This window comes from Micropterus salmoides, unplaced genomic scaffold (assembly GCF_014851395.1).
Source record: "Micropterus salmoides isolate LMB-PRFRI ecotype aquatic unplaced genomic scaffold, ASM1485139v1 Ms_hic_scaffold_9, whole genome shotgun sequence".
NCBI classification, from domain to species: domain Eukaryota; kingdom Metazoa; phylum Chordata; class Actinopteri; order Centrarchiformes; family Centrarchidae; genus Micropterus; species Micropterus salmoides.
Genome location: NW_024044681.1, coordinates 17,378,842 through 17,398,234, shown reverse-complemented (window position 1 = coordinate 17,398,234; position 19,393 = coordinate 17,378,842). Strand labels below are relative to the sequence as shown.

The following is a 19,393-nucleotide window of genomic DNA, read 5'->3' as shown; positions in this document are numbered from 1 at the left end:
TGAAAGAGAGTAACAAAAAACAAAGAATACATGTAAACAGAGAATGAAAAAAAAAAACGTAAATAAAAAGATAAATAAAGAGAAACACAAGATAATGTGTGAAATTCAGAAGCACTGTACTGTCTAACACAAAATGGAAAGAGAAGAAATATACTGTAGAGAGACATACATGTTACAAACAGACACAGGGGGAGATGCATGGTGGGATATATGTATCTCACATGCTTCTTACGTCAGGATTACCTTAGGAAAAATGTTACAGATGCAAAACTAGAGAGATTAAACACTATCCATAAGGCAGAGGTAAAAATCTCCCTGCGAGTGCGACATAATTGCATTTTCACATGGAAACATTGTTCTTACACAGCACTTCATCAAGTATCTTCACTTCTAGCACATGCAATTTAAGAAATGCTGTGGTAATGTACAGTATTCTGACATACACAATCTGATACGGAATTGTCCCTCTGTATTTTAAGACTTAGATTGCGTGGAACCAAAACAGCTTATAAGTAGTAACAGAAACTCTTGAAGTTCCATATTTATATTTCCCCTCGATTTCCTTCTCCACATTTTTAACAATTCAAAAACATCAAAAGAATTTCAATCAAAAGCCTCCTTTTCTTGCATACTTCCTTCCCACAGAGAATCTAAAAAAGTCTCTCTGACATGGCACACTGGCATCACACCTTCCACATCATTAGTCATTCATTTTTCCATGAGACAGTTAGACCATGTGAAAAACCTTAGTTACAGTGGCTGAAACTAGAACGGCCCACTTTCCTCCGAGCTCCAGTTCAATACTCCTGTTCATCCAGGCACAGTATACTTGGAGGTTTGAGATTTAATATCTTTCAAGTCCAATTCCCAAAAAATACCATGCCTGCAAAGATGGATTTCAATTCACCTATAACCCTTTAAAAAAGCATGGCAACTTTAGTTATCCAAAAAAACTAAAAGCATAAAAACGTAGACTTTTTCCACTAAGTAGACTTCAAGTGGTAGATTTAATCTAATCTTCATTCAAAATCTTAATTTCTAGAACCATAATCCAACACTATCTGATAAGGGAGAAATGCTAGTCTTGCTGTCGAGGGGAAATGTACTCAGCTACGAGAGATCATGGCCCTTCAACCGAGCTGCCCTGACCTCTTGAGGGATTTAAAGCTCACGAGGGCAACTCTCCTGTCACGTGACATGGGTCCAAATTACAACTGTAACAGATGTGTGGCAGATTAGGAAAAGGTTCGAGCTGCATGCCTCGCTCATTGAGTCATTTGACTTGGAGAACTGGGAGATGCTCCCTTACGGATGTTAAGCAGTGTATAGATTTTCTCTAAGGCTTAGTATTGTAATACAGTGGAGGAGGGACAGAGAGTTTTCAGGGAGTTCTTGACCTTTCACCTAAATAAAGGATACTATAAACACTGTAAAGATATTACACAAAGAGTACATAAATCAAAATAATGTTTGTAGCTACCTCGTTAAATTGAGCAACTTTTCTGTCAAAAGCATAAACTTCAAGAAATATATATTAAAAAAAAGTTAATTTCAGTTAGTTTTAGAAAGACGCTCACCGGGTTTTTCTTCTTCTTGTCCTTTTTGGCACTCGGCTTCCTGTTGCTGACAAAGTAGTGCAGCGTGCCATACTCTATAAGCGCTGCAAAGACGAAGATGAAGCAGACAGACACAAAGAGGTCCATGGCAGTCACATAGGAAACTTTTGGAAGGGATTTCCTGGCAATTGTACTCAGCGTGGTCATGGTCAGCACAGTGGTGATACCTGGTAGTGACGTCGGAGAGAGCAGAGAAAATTAGATCTGGTTCAATGAAATCAAACAAGAAAGTTCAGTTATACTGTACTCTTTTGCACTGCTGGATAGATCTCAATGGTGTCATTTCACATTCTGCATTACTATTTCAACTAAAACAATTCCCTAGAATTTGCATTATGTATTGTAACAGTAATTTCCCTACATCAAAATGTTACGCTGCCTGTCTTAAATTGTGTCTTGTCTGTTGTTAATATTAGTGTGCCATACTGTTCATTATAATATCAACAAAAGACAACACAAAGCTGAACAAGAGTTTGCTGCTCACAGCTTTGAACAAGAATAAATTAATATATTAATAGACATGAAATCATGTCACATAAGTCCATATATATATATATATATATATATATATATATATATATATATATATATATATATATATATATATATATATATATACACACATATACATATATGCACATATACATATATAGCCCTTGTCAGTTACACACCCATGAGGAAGGAGTGAGCAGCTGTTTTCTGTTTTACTGTCCCCTTGCTCCACATACTTTACGGTTTAGCTGCCACTGACCACCACACTGACACACTGAATTTCTTTATCCACCATCTGGTAACCCTCTCCCCTTTTACTCATGGAGGCGGGGTGACGGGCATATGACGAGAAAATGCGTTTGTAAGTACACCGAGCAGATTAGCAACAGCAGGGTCACAACTCCTAAACACCAACAAACAAGCAGCTAACAAGACCACTTCGTCCTTTAAATAGACCATACATGTAAAGAGACGTGCCTTGTGAAGAGGAGATGATTAATGTCTAAATTTAATGTGGACTGAAAGACATCAGTCTGCGTCAAGATTACCATTGCAGCATTGTGAGTGAATTGATATATTTCTGGATGGCATTGAAGGATTAAGAATTATGTCATCTGTGCTAATCCGCTTCCTAACCACCTGGCTTCCTGTACCTCCCGCGTCATCTTTCAAAGGAAATTAAGACATTTGACTCTTGGTACAATTTTAGCAGGGAATTAATAGTGTTATTATTTCGACTGCAAATCATGTCTGGGGCTGCAGAAGCAGGAGAAAACAAACACAACCTATTTTTAGAGAGATTAATGATGGACAAAGTAATGATGATAGTGAGGTAGAATGAGGGTTTCTGCCCACAGGATTGTTTTACGTTCAGATGTGCTCACTAATGATCACATCACATGGACTTGAGGTCAGGATTTAGAGCCTTAAGGGGCCAAAACTAAAGCTGACTAAGGTATATGTACATAACTGCATCACAAGTGAACTTTTGAGTTTGTCCACTGGACGCCAAGGGCAAGTTCAAAAAAGTGAGGATTTCCTTGAAATCCTCACTTTTTGCCCTCTTTTTTTCATTCCTTGCCCCTTTATTGCATGCATTCAAGAGGCCACCTCCATTATTATTGTGCTGAGGCTGCATCTCTACATCTCCCCTGCTGTACTGCATAATTAATGTCTCATTATGGCATGCATGAAAACATATGTGCCAGGATAGGCTCTTCTAATCAAGATGGACTAGATTCCTAAGCAGCTGCCCTGTCTCAGAGGGGGAAAAGTGGAGGAGGAAGGATGGTGAAGGATTAGACAAAAAGAAAGGAGAGAACCGCAGTAAAGAGGAGGCTTAAGTGGGCTGGTGGTGTGTGACCACCACAGGGTTTTTGATGTGTTTCATTGCAGGGAGTAATTAAGGCCAGGAATGCTAATGAACCTCAATAGTATAACTGCAGCATTTGCATGTTTGGGCTAGGTGGACAGGTTATAAAAATGAACTAAAGCAAAGGCTTGATGAGCAGTTACAGATAAGCGGGTTATGGAGAATTGTATAAAAAGTAATTGGTTCTGCTACCTGACATTTTCCTTTATTCATTTAAAACAAATAATCATAATCTTGTGGCAAAAATAACTTTTCTTTTTACCTAATGATGTCCTGGCAGGTACTGCATCCTTGTTGATCCAGAACGATACCCAGGAGAGGACAACAATCAGGGTGCATGGGATGTAGGTCTGAATGGTGAAGTAGCCCATTCTCCTGCTCAGGTCAAAGAAGACGGTCAGCACCACGTAGTCTCCTGGAGAGGGTTAAATAACAAGAGAAAAGAAAGGGAGTGAGGGCATTGTGGAATGTATGATAAAACATAAGTTATATCGTGTTTATATGCAGGATATAATTCACTTTATTACATAAGTGTAAATAAAGTTATTTGTCTTGAGTATTGATGTTCACAGTCTCTACTAGAAAACAAGGTCAACATGACATGTAGTTCACTAAGAAAGTTAAACATGTACTATAGGAGGTAGCCAGTATACCCAGATGACTAAATCATTTCACATTATCTCACTCCGATCCAAAAAGGTTGTCAACACACCAAACATAGATTAAACTAACTGTTAAGTCATGGACAGATCAGTACATAATGTAGTGTAACCAAAATCTTCACTGTATGTTTGCCCAAGGCAACGCAAGATCTAAAATGAAACGGAGCGATTCAGAGAGCTGGAGCCAGACTTGCTCGGATACACACAAACCCTGGTCTCCTGCCAGTCGTTAGCTGGAACATGAACACTTCCAGCTGATGATGAGCCGTCCCTGTGCTGGCTGTCTGTCTGACCCCAGCAGATGTTAAGAGGTTGAGGTTAGCTGAGCCCAGATCGACCTGACCCCGGCAAAATGGATCATCTGGCCTGTCTGTTTAAATATGTGAGATGGCATGCATGCACACGGATGCACAAACGTGTGCACGTACCCTTGCAAGGAGGGTGAACTGAACCAGGACCAAACAGAGAGACAGGTGTGCAAAAAAGCACAAACTCATCAAACACACACACACACACACGTTCCAGTAGCATCCCCTGCCAGCTTGACAATTCAGCAATGCTTGCCAATAGTTACTGTCCTCTTTCCTATGTACCTGTCTGTCTGTATCTCCGGGTTTAATGGCAGTTCACTGCTGGCCTCCAGCTCAGTCACTGTCTGCTAATTGATTAACATCAGACTGTTAACAGTGTCGGAAACCTCCCCTGGCCTCTCGCTGTAACTTGTAACCTGTAGGGCACAAACCTATCCTCTCTCAGCCATGTATCTACAGCATGTGTATGTGTGTGTGTGTGTGTGTGTGTGTGTGTGTGTGTGTGTGTTTAAGCACCCACAACACATGGAATACGCTCTGCAGCTGGGGACTGAACAGCTGGCTAATAATTTTCCTCACGAGAAAGGGCGCACAACACATACTGCAGTTTATTGAAAAACAGCCAACATCTGTGTATTTGTGTGTTAATGAGCGACAGGGAGAGGAAGAGATGAGGCTGTCATTGTTTATTATGTCTGTGAACGTGTGCGCTCTGTTTGACTGAGCCCTCGTAGTGTCTGGAAGCAGACCAAGTCTTTGTGATTTATCCCAGCATGCACCTATGTTCACCCAGCCATTGATAGCATCATTAAATAAACCAAGTGCAATAACCCCAGTAGCACAACCATAACTGTTCATATCGCCATGTGTTTTCTGCTGATGCAGGCAAGCGCACGGTATATTACAGTGCTCTGCCTCGGTTTGTACGAGTACAGGAAACACAGGAAGACTGATCTCAGGGGCCCCACAGCCTGTTATTTTGTATTTATTAACATTCCATTAGCAGGGGCCCAAAATCGAGACCCCTGACAGCTGAGAAACTGCCGGTTAATACACTTACTACAGCCTGGTCAGCAGCACAAAGCCTCCTTCACATTACCTCAGACTCTTAATGATAATGGGATTCCCACCACAGGGGTGAGGTCGGCTGGTGCAAGAACCTAACGCCACACGCCTCTCTTCGTGTGTTCGCCAGTTTCATTAAGGGCTACAGTGCCTGCCAGGAAGCCCCTTTGAGGAAGTGTTATCGACCGATGCCCTCCATTCTGGCAGTCTGATGTATCTGTATCAACCCGCCTGCTATTATGACTCTGTAGTAATGCATCAGCTTGATAATGACTTCCTGATTCCACTCAAAACAAAATGGTTTCCAGTTCACTCGCTGGTTTAAGTGTTTGGCCGGGATTTTACAACATTACCGTATGGGGAGCAAATCGTTTAGTGCTCCAGATAAACAGCCCAACACAATTAGTGGACTGTGCGAACACTTTACATTTCACAGTTGTGTTTTACATATTGATACTTGAATCCCTGCTTGACTTTTAAAGTGTTTTTATTTTTCTCTGTCATCTTTTAAATGAATATGTTTTTGTATGTAAGAAAAGTATACAATCCTGGTGAAAACTTGTGCAGTCCATCTGTGGGGGTGGATCGGAGGGTAGCGGCGTGTGCAAATCTGTATTGCTACCACAAGGTGTTGCCAATGTCAGACACTTGGGAATCCTATGCATAGGGACTTTATATATTAATAGAACCCCAATTGTAAAAAGCAGTTTATCGAGCTGTCCCTCTGCGTCTTCACTTCAGATCACGTAGCTTACATCTGTACAACTGTATCCATACTGTATCCATTACTGTGTGCGTCACCTCAGCGAGCCTAAAACCTCCAAACATACAACTAATTGTTGTTTTGTCTTGTTTTTGTTGTGAGTTTAATTAGAATAAGTTCACATGTGTACGCCTGTGTGTGGAATTAAAGGTCCCTTTCTGCCCTGTCTCAAGGACCAATTCATAAAAGATATTGCGCTAATGATATTAGAGCGCAAACACGCCCATAAATTATTATTATTATTATTATAAAGTTTTGCAGCTAAGTGCAATTTGCCATAGTTTTGCGTCTGTTATTCATCTGCAATTTTCTGTCTGAGAGTAGACATTTGAGTCAGAAATTGTTATAAATGGAGCTGCGAGAACAAAACTTTCAACTCATATGAAACTGCTAGATTTAAAAGAGAATGTCTAATTATCTATTAACTCCCCCCTCTTCTTACATTCATTTCTATCTGCAGGATGTCTCTCGTTTTTCTATGACTCACTCCGTATTGGCTGTTTCATCAGAGTGATTGTTTTTTGAGGTGCTCTAATTGTGCGCTCCCCCTTACGTGTCTGGGCTCACTGAGAGCTGTTTTCTCTATTCTGCACTGGACTGTTCCAGTGTGTAACCATCGTCTCCACTTCTCACAGGAGTAGGTTTTATGTTAGTTTCCAGTTTAATTCCCTTGTGGTGAATATCAGGTATTGTTCTGTCTGTGCCATTTGTGTGCATGATGGACTATGATGCGCTAGTGCTTTGCCTGGCTACAATTACCACTGCCACGATCACTGGAAAGTCTGGGTGTGACACCCCTTATAAATGCCCTTCAGTTATCACCAACTCTCCGAAGACACTCTTAACTGCATGTGGCTATTAGCGCTGGTGCTTGTGAATTGGACTTCTTTCGCAATGAGGCTCATTTCATAGAAAGGGTGCATATTACCACGTTTAAATATGTGCAAATAGCACTGGGCCGCTATTTGCTCGGCAGTGCAGATAGGGGTGCATTTCACCCTTTGAGAATTACATGGTTTATTTTTGTCATATTTGTGCAGGTTTAGACGCCACAAAAGGTGAGCAATACTTTTGTGAATTCACCCCTCAGAGTTCAGATGTCTTTCGAGGCCTCCCATTTGGCCGCTGCTGTTTTCTTTGCTTCTTTGTTATCAAAATTCCTCAAAGTTGAGATTTGTCCAATCCCATCATCTTATTATCAATTCAATCCCTTCCTTTCTGTTCATAATTCATTAGGGAAAAATGCTGATGACAGCTGTATGAAAAATCAACCATGCAGACAACAGCTCCAAACTATTGTTCGTATTAAGATATGGTTTAAGTATTTTTATTAGGATCACACATTTCTCTGGCAAAAGCAAATTACTACAAGCTGATGTAATCTACGGAAAGCAATAAAAACTTGGCGGGGATGATCATTCACAAAACAAAACAGTGTTGCTTTGTTGTTAAAAGCCGCAGAGACAGACACTCACACAGTGGTGGTGGTGGGGGCCTTCTACTGTTGTGGAAATACAGATAAAGATGGATGTTTCATTATTATTAGAATACAGAAATTGTTATAATAATCTGTATTTGCTGGGAGAGTATTGAATATGCGAGAAGAAATGTCGATCCCAATGTGGCTGTACATTATTGCAGAATAGCCACAGCGGAGTTCATAGGAATGAAAAATGGTAATTCAGGATTGCTGACCAGAAGTTTAAAAAACAAAAAAAACTGTCAAATGAGAATATCGTTCTGCTGGCAGCTAGGCTGTAAATTGGTGTGGATATGGAAGGGCAGGAGAGACCTGAGGCACATGCTGGCTATCCAATGAAGGGAGACGAGCCAGACACACTGTAGAGCTGCTGACATGCTGTCATATTGAGCTCCTCTCCTGTCAAGGGTCATCTATATCAGAGGTGACAGTGGATACTATTGTGCATGTGTGTATAGACAGGAGTTTTGCTAATGACCAGGGTTATGCTATGTCTGTTTGGCAGGGTCAACAATACTTACAGAGAATGTTAACTCACCACTTTCTGTGGCATTACTTGGGGCTATATGCAAGTGATTAACTAGCTACAATGGCTTATCATTTTGCCTCCACAGGCTACTGCAGCTATTCCTACCCGTCAGTGGGTGGGATGATGATGTCATGGCAAAAAAGGCACAGCATTGTCATGGCTAGTAACTGCGGCAGTATGATTAAACACCAGACATGTCTGCAGTTTGATTTCCTTGTTGTTAACATTGTGTTACAGAGACAGATGATTGTCCCTCTCTCAGACACACTAATGGTTCTCAAATTATTGAGAGCAAGGCTATTTATGGGATTCACAGCATGTAGTGAGTAGCTGCCAAAACTGTTTTCCTTACCATTATTGGGAGAGTTTAAGAGAAAGTGGAAAAATTAGAAAGTTAAGTTTTAAAGTATCCTTTTAGCAGATGATATCACATACTGTAATTTGGGTCCGATTAACCCAGTTAGGGGCCCGGGCCCCTTTTGAGCCCCCCCACCAAAGCCCTTTTGAGCTCAAGTTGGGTGCAAAATGCAATTACCACACAGACCATGAGACAGTTGCCCTCCTCAGCCCAGTTGGTAACCCTGTCTCTGCTGCCTAACTAAACAATACCACACTTTCTGGTATTTTCTATATAAAAAGGTTCTATTTTATTTCAGGCCACAAACAAACATGTTGTTTACTTCTTGTCTTCACCTAAATTGTTTTATTTCTCGACAGAAACACAAACTCCATCAGGGAGTTCATTTCCATCACGTCATATAATTAAAAACAACACATTCATAAGCTACTTCTCTCTCACTTCTCTCTCACTTCTCTCTCACTTCTCTCTCAGTCTCTCTCCGTTTTATCTGCGTTCCAGCTTACATTGTCTAAAAATGGCTTCATTATTTCTTATTCACACACTGAGGAAAGATGCGATTCACACTCATTACATAAGCTCCCAAGTTCTAAAATTTAACTCAAACTCTCCTTCCTCCCCGTGTTTAATATTTTACCTGGCCAACTATTTTGGCCAGGTGACATAACACTTGATGGCTGGACTTATTTGTCACATTTAGTGCTTCTTTAAAAAAGATAGCTGCAATCCAAAATAAATACAGCTAATTTGGGAAGTAGAGGAGAGGAGAGAATGTGACAGTGTGCCAGGGATGGAAAGCTACAGATAAGCATACACAGCAAAAAAGCTTTCCAGGGGCCACTTGGTAGTGGATCTGTTCAGCTTAGAAAAACCAAATATCACAGATGGCTTGACGGGTGACAAGCAGTCCGGAGGAGATAGACGGACAATATTTGCAATTGTCAGTAAAATCTTGCACCATATGAATATATATTTCAGTGATATAATACGTGTGATTTAAGCCATTTTACATTTTATCTTTTACCTTCATTGTTCTGTTCTACTCATCTGGTGCAGAATACTGTCTCAAGAAAAAAAAGCAAAAGCAGCACAAACAGCCGTTTCTTTGCAATAAATATAAGAAGCACTCAGTAGTTAGCTGCAGTAATAATAACAAAATCAAGGATTGTCATGGATGTAACAGAGCTGGCTAAATGATCTAGTGCAAATACACCACAGTTTATCATCAAATAATGCTTTTAAAAAATCTATAAGTACCTCCCACATGCCCCCTTTAGGAGTCACAACAACAACATATAAACTGTAATTTTCCGATGTGATATTTCAGAACATTTAAACTGTTAAACGATATGGTCTTATGCAGCTGTGCATGACAATCTAAACGGAGACATTTGACGTTGCTATTTAAGGCTGATTAAGTCAAAGAGTCAAATAAATGCAAGTTTTGCACTACATATTCCAAGAGGTATCAGTTAACATTTCCTAAATCTCATATTATAATATTAATGTAATGTCTAAAAGTGCTAAGTGTACATAAGAACATGTTCAGGGTGATTTTCCAGTCATAATGGCACAATGTACTGGTCTTTACAATAGCAACAATGTAATTTGAATTTAAATCTAAATTTGTTGGATAAGCTTAGACAAATACTGCATAAGCCAAGACAATGAGTCCCTACTTCAATGCCAATGGTTTTGTGCTATTACAGATTAGAGTTTTGGATCCCTGGGTTTCAAGCTTTGAAATCTAATTAATCATATTCAAAATACTGACTGAGCTGCCCAAAACCACAGCACTGATTTATGCCTGTGCATACTCAGACTAAGTAGCAAGTAACTTAATAATCACAGCTTTGCCAAAACAGCACTCCCACAAACACAGAACACGTACACTTAAAGAAAGTGATATTTTCAATGTGGTGCTGGTAATAAGCTAACATGCTTGTTGTGCTTGAATTCATACATGATCCCAAGAGCATGATATAAACAATGGATCCCCTCATACAGATTCATCGACAGGGAACACATTTCAAGTCTAAGCTTAGATGACTTGAAATATAATTTCAATAATAGCCTTTGCTAGACTTACTGTTAATATGTCTCTGAGATATTATAGTTTCTGACATGTATTAGCATAATATACAGAGATTAGACATACTGTGCTCTTTTCAAGTCTTGGTTTGGTAACAGCACATGCCACATATGACATACATATTGGATGTGCAGAGTTCTAATACCACAATAACAGAAAAAAAGCATTTAACTGTCATAGTCAAGTGCTTCCTAGCATTTTAAGAATGTGCCATTGTGTCTACAGTGTAATTTTGATTCCTGGCAAAACTGCTCATTCTGTTTCCATTTCATTCAAGATTTATCCTTTTATGCCATGCTGTTCAACAACTACTCTCTTCATATTTATTATGGCTAATTACTTTGAAACCCTCAGTTGCAGAACATTACACAAAGGCCAATAAGCTAAGTGAGAAGAGTATTTAGGACCCTAGCACAGAACTTTACACTGTAACAGTTTATTGAGGTGGTGAGGGCTTGGCTTAGGAACAATAGCTCCACAGAGTGGGATCAACTTTGAATTACTTTTAGCCTCTAAACCAGCTCTGTCCACCCCAACAGGGTAGCAAAAAGAGGCTGTACATTTACTGTTTTGTGTGTGTGCATGCATATGCGGGCATGTACAATGCATGTACCGACTCCATTTAGGCTATGGCTGCTCCAATGTAAGATTTCTAAAATCACTGCACATCTCTAAAAAAAAAGGAGCCCTCTTGTTCCACTCCAATAGTGTTTCAAAATGACGGCTGCAACAGCAAAAGTCAAGAAGAACACAAACCTCCAAAAACGGCATCTCTGACAGCTTTAACCTGTTTTGGTACTTATTGTTTTTCTCATCTTTTTTTTTTTCCTTGCATCTCCCCGCCCTGTGACCTTCATCTTCATCTACTGCATCTCAACTGAAAAACAGGAACCAACAATAACCTCACTTATTTACGACCACTCGCTTTCCCCATCTTTCTCGCTCTTGCAAATTAGATGACTTTAATTTTGTAGTCAATGTATTCCAGTGTCCTAGTTTAGGGTCCTGAAACTCATGTTGCAGCTACAGTTTTTGCCATTCTATTGAAGTAGATGGAAAAAATATACTTTGTAAGGACATTTATATTAAAGTTAGAAGACGTTACAACTTTAGTAGGTTGCAGGGATGGAGCAAGGTGCTACCTTTGACACTGATTTTTATTTTCTCAACCTGCCTATAATCCATATTCCTGTGCTTCATGGTGTGTCCTCCAAAAATGAACAAAACATCTATACAGATCACTGAGAGGGCTGACAATCTAACATACCACAAAGACAAAAAAGAAAATATTTCTCTAAATCTGTGCTCCTCTGCTGTGCACCACAGGTGCTCGTTTATATGCAGGTGGTGGTCGACAGGGAGGAAAACAAGAGCTTTATTTTCCCAAAGCAATCTCTTCTCCTATGGCCTATCACCATTCCCTGTTTTCAGGTTTTAATTACTGGCTTATTAGACTGTCAACTGAGAAAGGCAGAGAGAAAGAGCGGGAGGGAGAGAGAGAGAGCAAGGAGGGGGAGGGGAGTGTAAAAAGTAGGACACAGGAATACACCGGGTGAAAAATAAAAATGGTCTCTTTCACAAGAGGGAGCAGGGAAGAAGAGGAAGAAGGGGTGAGTTGGTTGCTAGGCTGTATAGAAAACTCAAAAATGTGTAAATGTACATACTGTTAGTGTATACGGTGGGTTAGGATGTGTGTTTGGAAGATGGGAGAGAGGACGGGGAGGAGTGTAAATTGGTATTTAACTTCACAAAAGGAGGATTCTGGCTGAGTCAGAGCATTTTTCCTCCCACTCCTGCCCATCACGACTATCACCCAGAAGCAAGAGGGAGAACGCACAGAGAGAAAAGGGGAATGAAGGGAGGGAGAGATTAGAGAGAGCAGCTATTACAGTGACAGAGTCACACCACAGCAAGGCATTGTTTCAGCGCTTCTTAACCTTTTTCCTTCAGCAAAGACAGAGTGATTGTCATCTGATAAAAAGCTGCAAGGCATTATTACCCTGATTAAATCACTGTTTTCATATCCAGCATAAAGTCATGGATAGCCTATTGTGCACCTGTCGTCTATTTTTATTTGTCTACTCATGTCTGATTTAATACTTTACTAAAATGTAACTACTTTTAACAACCATATGAAGACTGGCAGTGGTACCTCTATTCTCGGAAACCTATGATACAAAGTAATATTGAAACATTTTCCTATATTTCCAATCCTATTTCCTTTCCTATATTCCACAATCTCATATTGTATCTTTTGTTTATTTTTTTATTTATATTTTTATATTTTTGTGAATTATTCTGACGTGTTACTCATCAAGACAATTCATGCATTGGGAACTGAAATAATTTCAGACAATATTGAGCTCTCACAGGTGCTTTATTTGATCAGGGATGCAATGTCTCAGTAACAATAAAAAAAACTATTGGCATTTTGGTGTTATTGCTTTCTGTCTCCCTCCATCTTTTCTTGATTAAACCATGCAGGTGGTGACAAGCATCCTAGTCTCGGTGGCATCATTTTTTTGAAAGAATTTGATAACATTTTTCCTTTAATTTGCTTTGGATTTCACAATTGAACCTAGTATGTAATGTGCCAGTTACCACACCACCGCTGGGGGATTTCACAAACTCAAATGTTATCTAAGGACCCAATGACAATGATTTTCTTATACAAAGACCCCTCTTTCAGATATACAGACCCAAAGGTGATATCAGAAAGAAGACTGGAGATAAGAATGACCCACTCTTGGCAACTGAATGACCAAGACATAAAGTAATTATGACTCCATCTTCCGGGCTCTTTCTAATTTGATTCTTCACCTTCCATTATTTTGTTGCAACAGAACTGTATCTATTCTAGTTGTGTGTAAAAGTGTGTTTGTGTAGTCGTCGATTAAATCATGGTCTAGGTCTAAATACAGAACAACGTTGCACTCTGCCATGCTATAAGGAGAATCCTTTGACATGTCAGAGAGTGACTGTGCTTACATGATTGTGTTTATATACACATTCACGCACGCACACAGCGCACAACGGTGTTCATGTGTTTGTTCCGCTAACGTTTTCCTCTTGCTGGGCCAAAATGCCTCCACATTTGCCCCATCAACGAATCATCTGTAAACTGTGGAGCTCCATAATCGGAAGAGGGCCACTGATGTGTCCCTGGGCTTTCTCCACTCAAACTGAATCACACAGGCGGGCACACACAGACAACAGGGCTGCATGCCATGGCTTTTGGAAGGTCACTCTAAGAATAGCTTTCAATATATATATAAAAAAAGACTTGTATCCAGTGGAGAGCACATGCTGAAATGTGCATGCAAGCAAACAGACACATGCATTCATTAATGGACACAGGCGCAAACCAAAGCACTCGGGATGCTGCCAAACACACAACACATATATGTACCACTAGCTGACGCACAGAGCATACGTTTGTGCTCGGCTAAAAGGACAGCAAATTAACCACCTCATGTCCTGCTTAAACCGTCCCATGATTCACTGCTGAGAAAAGTGAGACTCGCTGCAAAACAAGAAAGAAAGACAGCAAATGGCATCGATTCCCTTTAAGCTCCACAGGAAAAGCTTCTGGCCCATCTAAGTGTTGGGATTTTTTGGGCTAATTTATTCCATGTGCTGGAAAGATGGTTAACGTGGATGCACCACACTGGCTACATTATTCTCCCCTCACAAGACATCCAGATCTTCTTTAACCTCCTCTCTATCTATCAAACACTTGCATCTATAATGCATTAACCACACCACTGTTGTTGGATGCAAACTGACCATTTGTTTTAGGTACTGTAAAAATAACAGATATATTTTTGTCAAGCTCTGACAGTTTACTAAAATTCAGTTTCACCAATAAAATGCCCCGACTACCATGTCTTTCCATTTGATTCCCTTCACCTTTCTCTATCATTTGTCCATTTTCTATTTTCTCTTTGTCCTTGTCTGCACAATGTAGTTCAACCCTGAACTTCAGCCTAGCAGAAGGGTGAGAACACACTCCCAGCATCAAGCTTAACCTGGTGAACAAGGGGTTAACAGCAATGTTAGCTGTGTACCTAGTGCCTTGGCTACATTAAAACCTCTTTATCTCTTTTAGCTTCTCTCTATTCTGTCCACCGGTGTCCTTTCAAGGGTCCTTGCTTGTCATTATTTATTCTGGGCCTGGAATTGTGTGCATGCATGCAAGTGTGCGTGTGTGTGGTTTGTGTGTCTGTGTTTGTGAATGCAGGTATAGGCTTCCAGGCAGTACAAGCGGCCCTGATGTGAAGTGACATGTTGAGAGACCAAGCCTTTGGACACTGGCTGAGGGAGGGAAGAGAAACCAAATAGAAACAGACATAGCCTTTATAAAAAGCTACAACGCAACTGCATCAGAGCAGCAGATGGCACGTCACCGTCCCAGCCACCTTTACTTACAATATCACTCAATCGTTCTTTAATCATGTATCTCTTTTTATCATCCTTTCTTTTATTTAAAAAAAAAACTTGAACAAAAAAAAAAAGAAGACGAGCACAGATACATAAATGCAGGAGAGTAGTTCTGTGACAAGTAGAGCCTGGGAGAGACTGGCTTGTCTCATATAATGAAGGGGAATCTCTTCCTCTTAATATTTGCTACAGTCATTGTCTGGATCAGGCCAATTCACCTGCCTGCCTGTCTGCTTAGCTTACCATTATACATCCCTCTGTTGCCTCACCTGACCCATTTCAGCCCAGTTTAATTGATGGTGATCCAGCATAAAGTGCTTGAACTGAAATGTGTTGTAAAAAGGCTTGCTTTTTAAGAATAACTGTAACTAATTTTAACCTTTTGAGGTAGGACAAAGACACACAACCCTTTAGCTGGCAGGGATTCAGCATCTTGCCGATGGACAACGCAGTATGGTATGCACCAGACGGTGCTGAAATGAGAGCTTGAGCCCAGGGTCGTCTGGCTGAAGGACAGTCCCACACACTCACTGGTCTATAGTCTACAGACACTCCTTCAGTCAAGATTAGAAAATGCAGCAGCTGTGTGAAGGCTTCACTCTAGGTCAATGAACAAAACAACAGCAACAACAACAAAAATATTATATAATGTTTATGCTTCTTATTAAAAGAAATAATATCTGTACTAGTTGTATGGAGCTTATCACAAAACATGATTAAAATGAGGAAACAAAACTATATAATACCAGATATCAATCATAACAATTAATGGTAACATTTGTATACATTTGAATGAAACCATGAATTAAATTTAAAAGGCAAAAATAAAAACAAGATCTTTAGTGAATTTACAGCAGAAAAAGTAAATGCAATAGTGTCAATAAGCATTTAGTTTGAAAGCAACCTTAGCTGAATTCAAAGGAGTGGATTTATCATCCAAATGATCGAAAACGTCAAAACATTTAAATAACTTGTACAACTGTTTATTATTATAATGTTTGTCTACACTTAAAATGCACAACAGTAGCTGGTAATGATACAGCATACTAAGGAATGTGTTTACATTTCCAGCACACCTTTCATGAGCACCACCTACCGCAAGGCAAGTGCTCGAAATTACTGGGTAATTATAAGGCCCTAACTGTCTGCTTTTTGAGACAGATGTTGTGTTCGTGAATCTTGAAGCAGGTCAGATACCCAAACTGACTGCAAAATGAGACAAGAGGTCTCTCAGCCACAGTCAAGGTTCTCTGCTCTGACAAGAGAGCAGATGGCTGTTTGTGGAAATAACAAACCAGATCAGAGAGAGAGAGGGAGTCAGAGGACGCTGCAAATTCTCCACTACAGCTCATCCTCCTACACAGATTGCCTTTTCATGTTGTCACTTGAAAAATGTTTTGATTAAAACAGAAATAAAATTTACAAGCAATGCACATGTGCTGTACACACGAAAACACTCTCTCTGCCTCCCTCTGTGTGCGCCTATGGGTGCGTGTTAGCATCATGCTGCAGTGACACTCTGTTGAACTGTGGTGAATTACAGAACGACTGGGGGAACTCAGTTACTTCCATGGCTACTTTGTGTACGAGTGCTGTTCCTTTGGATTTCTGATAGAGCTTGGTTTTGTAGGCCATCACTGTAAAGTGAGCATTTACAAGATTCTCTGTTTCTGATATGATTATGTGAAACATTTTGAAATAATCAGCTACATTGCAGAGGCCAATACATTATTTTTATTGTATGTAACTAGATCATCAAATTCTACCGTGATCAAACATTTTTCAAATGTGTTTTCTGTAAAAGTTGTTCTTTAAAAGTTCATGGTGTTTTGTTAACAGTTGTGTTTGTCGTCATTATAGAGCACTGAGATTACCTAACAGGGATAGCAGCTATTACACCCTCAGCAAACACTCTAAACACAATATTACCTCTAACTTAATTGTTCATCATAAAAGAGTATTGTTCATTAGTTCCACCACTGCCAACTGGCAGTATGTCTGCATTTAAAGAAAGCGTTAAACATTCATGTGCAGTAAAGCTACACCTGTGTCACCAAAAAAAAAACATACAAATCTTTCAAACATTAAAAACTGTACATATTATATATTTTACTTTACCGCTTGCCTGTTTAACTAGCTACAGTATGTGCTTCTCACAAGGCAGCCTTTATTGCCAAACGGAAGCAGTTTACTAAAGGACTAGACATACTAAACTGCAAATGATAGCAAGAATAATGACCCTATGTCACACGTCTGATACAGTGACTTTACTCTCTGTAGCTCTCCAGCTGACAGTTTATTCTAAACAGATGGAGTACAGCCAAAAAACATCCATTCCCCTGATCAATACTCACATAACAGATAGAATAGGATAAATTGAATAGCTCATAAAGAGAAGATTGAGTTGAAGCTAAAAAAGGCCACCTTTATATTGGTGTAGTTAGAGAAACCCATAACAGCTTTTCTTTTTTTAGGCAAATTCATTTTTAAATGGCTGTTTCATTCTAATTGATTGAACAGTAGGATTTATGAGTCGGTCTTTTACTTTTACATATATAATACACTCTTATTTTAAAACTTTAGCCAGTTCCCCTGATGAGAATGAACTCTAAATTTTCTTGCAGAGCATTACATCCCTTACTTACCGACATCTCATGAATATAAACATAAATAAACATAAGCATATGCATGCAAACACAGTTTGTTTCTCTAAAACGTCCACAACACTGTCCAGGGAAAGCAGCTGTTTTTTTATCAAGCAAACATTCACATTCCTGCACCATTCTGAATGGAACCCAGCCAGCGCACCATACTGCAGGACTGATGCACATTTCTCGTCTCTGTTATGTAATAGGCACCACATTCTTTAAATTTATCCACCCTTGTTAGAGAATGCCACAGAGGACAGATGAAGTATAATAGTTTTTAGTATAATTCATTTTCAGTTAATTGAATTTCAGTTAATTGCATTTGTTCAAATATATATATTTTTAAATCACTCTGCTGGGATTTTGGATCATTGCTTTCTAAAGGATCACAATTTGAACCATAAGGCCCAATACATAATAAAAAGCCACCAAGAGTCTTATAAAAAAATTGTGTTCATTCGTGTGTGGTGAGATTGTAAGGACAAGCCATAGAAAAACTATTATATGTCTGATGGCCTAAAAATGCTGATGAATGAAAAAGTTAAAGCGCATGCACTAAGTGAATGAATGGGACACCATCTTGGAACATAGTTATCCGATTTGTACAATACATCCATTGCTCCTTAAAATGTGCCATCCCATTCTGCCAGAAAATGGTTTTCTATTGAAAATCTGTCTGTCCAACCCACAGGGGAAGTGATATATACAGTAGGTAGCCCTTATGGATTTTCCTTGAGGAAGCAGAAACTCAAAGTGGATAAAAACATTACAGGCCATGTCCCTGTTTTTCTAAAAGTTCATGTTGTAACCCCTAGCAAAACATACACACCAGATCAGTCTACAGATCAGACTTGGAGGAGGAATGGCAATTTTGAGAGATTCAGAGAGAGAAATTGACTTTATCTTATAAAGTGCCAACCGTCTAGTTTTAAAGAGGTGGTATTATGCTTTTTGCCTTTTTCCCTCTCCTTTATTGAGTTATATATCTTCTTTGTGCATGTAATAGGTTTGAAAAGTGAAAAAGCGAAAAAGTGAAAAGTCCACCCCAAAGGGAGTACCCATCTCCCACAGAAAACACTGCTCTGAACTGCCTGAAAACAGCTCGTTTGTAGTCGAGCTGTTTCCCTTCCATCCCTGTGACATCACAGGGATGAAAGAAAAATTTGCGTCATATAACTCTCGCCAAGCGGCTAGTCTGACATACCCTCAAAAACACCGGTGGAAAAATACTGAGCTGCAGCACACACCTCTCCTCTCCCTTCCAAACACTAGCTAGCCTCCAAGCAGTCAATGGACATAACGTTGTTACTGTAATGTAAGACAGAGCTCAGTTAAAACTTTATGGATGAAAGATACTTTTGTTACAGATTAATAACTCACCACTCTAAAACTCTTGCTCCAGTCCATGTTGCTAAGCTGGTAAGAGGATATACTGCTGAACCGAAGCTGTGTTTGCCCTTCTCTGCTTCTGATTGGCTAGTAGTCCTTAACTAGGAACTGTGCATGTGCAACTCCAACAAAGATCATGTATGTATATATGAGGCAAGATGTATCACTCCATAGCT

General features: G+C 39.6%; 1 protein-coding gene across 4 annotated transcripts in view; it reads right to left on the bottom strand.

The window, feature by feature from the left end:
• gabrg2 (gamma-aminobutyric acid type A receptor subunit gamma2) overlaps positions 1-19,393 on the bottom strand; it is a 48,468-nt gene that overhangs the window by 5,275 nt on the left and 23,800 nt on the right. For all 4 annotated transcript variants that reach the window (XM_038709473.1, XM_038709475.1, XM_038709476.1 and 1 more), the window contains exons 7-8: positions 3,743-3,895; positions 1,578-1,783 (exon numbers count right to left, since the gene is read on the bottom strand). In XM_038709473.1, the coding sequence (XP_038565401.1) occupies positions 1,578-1,783; positions 3,743-3,895 (359 nt within the window). The remainder of the gene's footprint in view (positions 1-1,577; positions 1,784-3,742; positions 3,896-19,393) is intronic.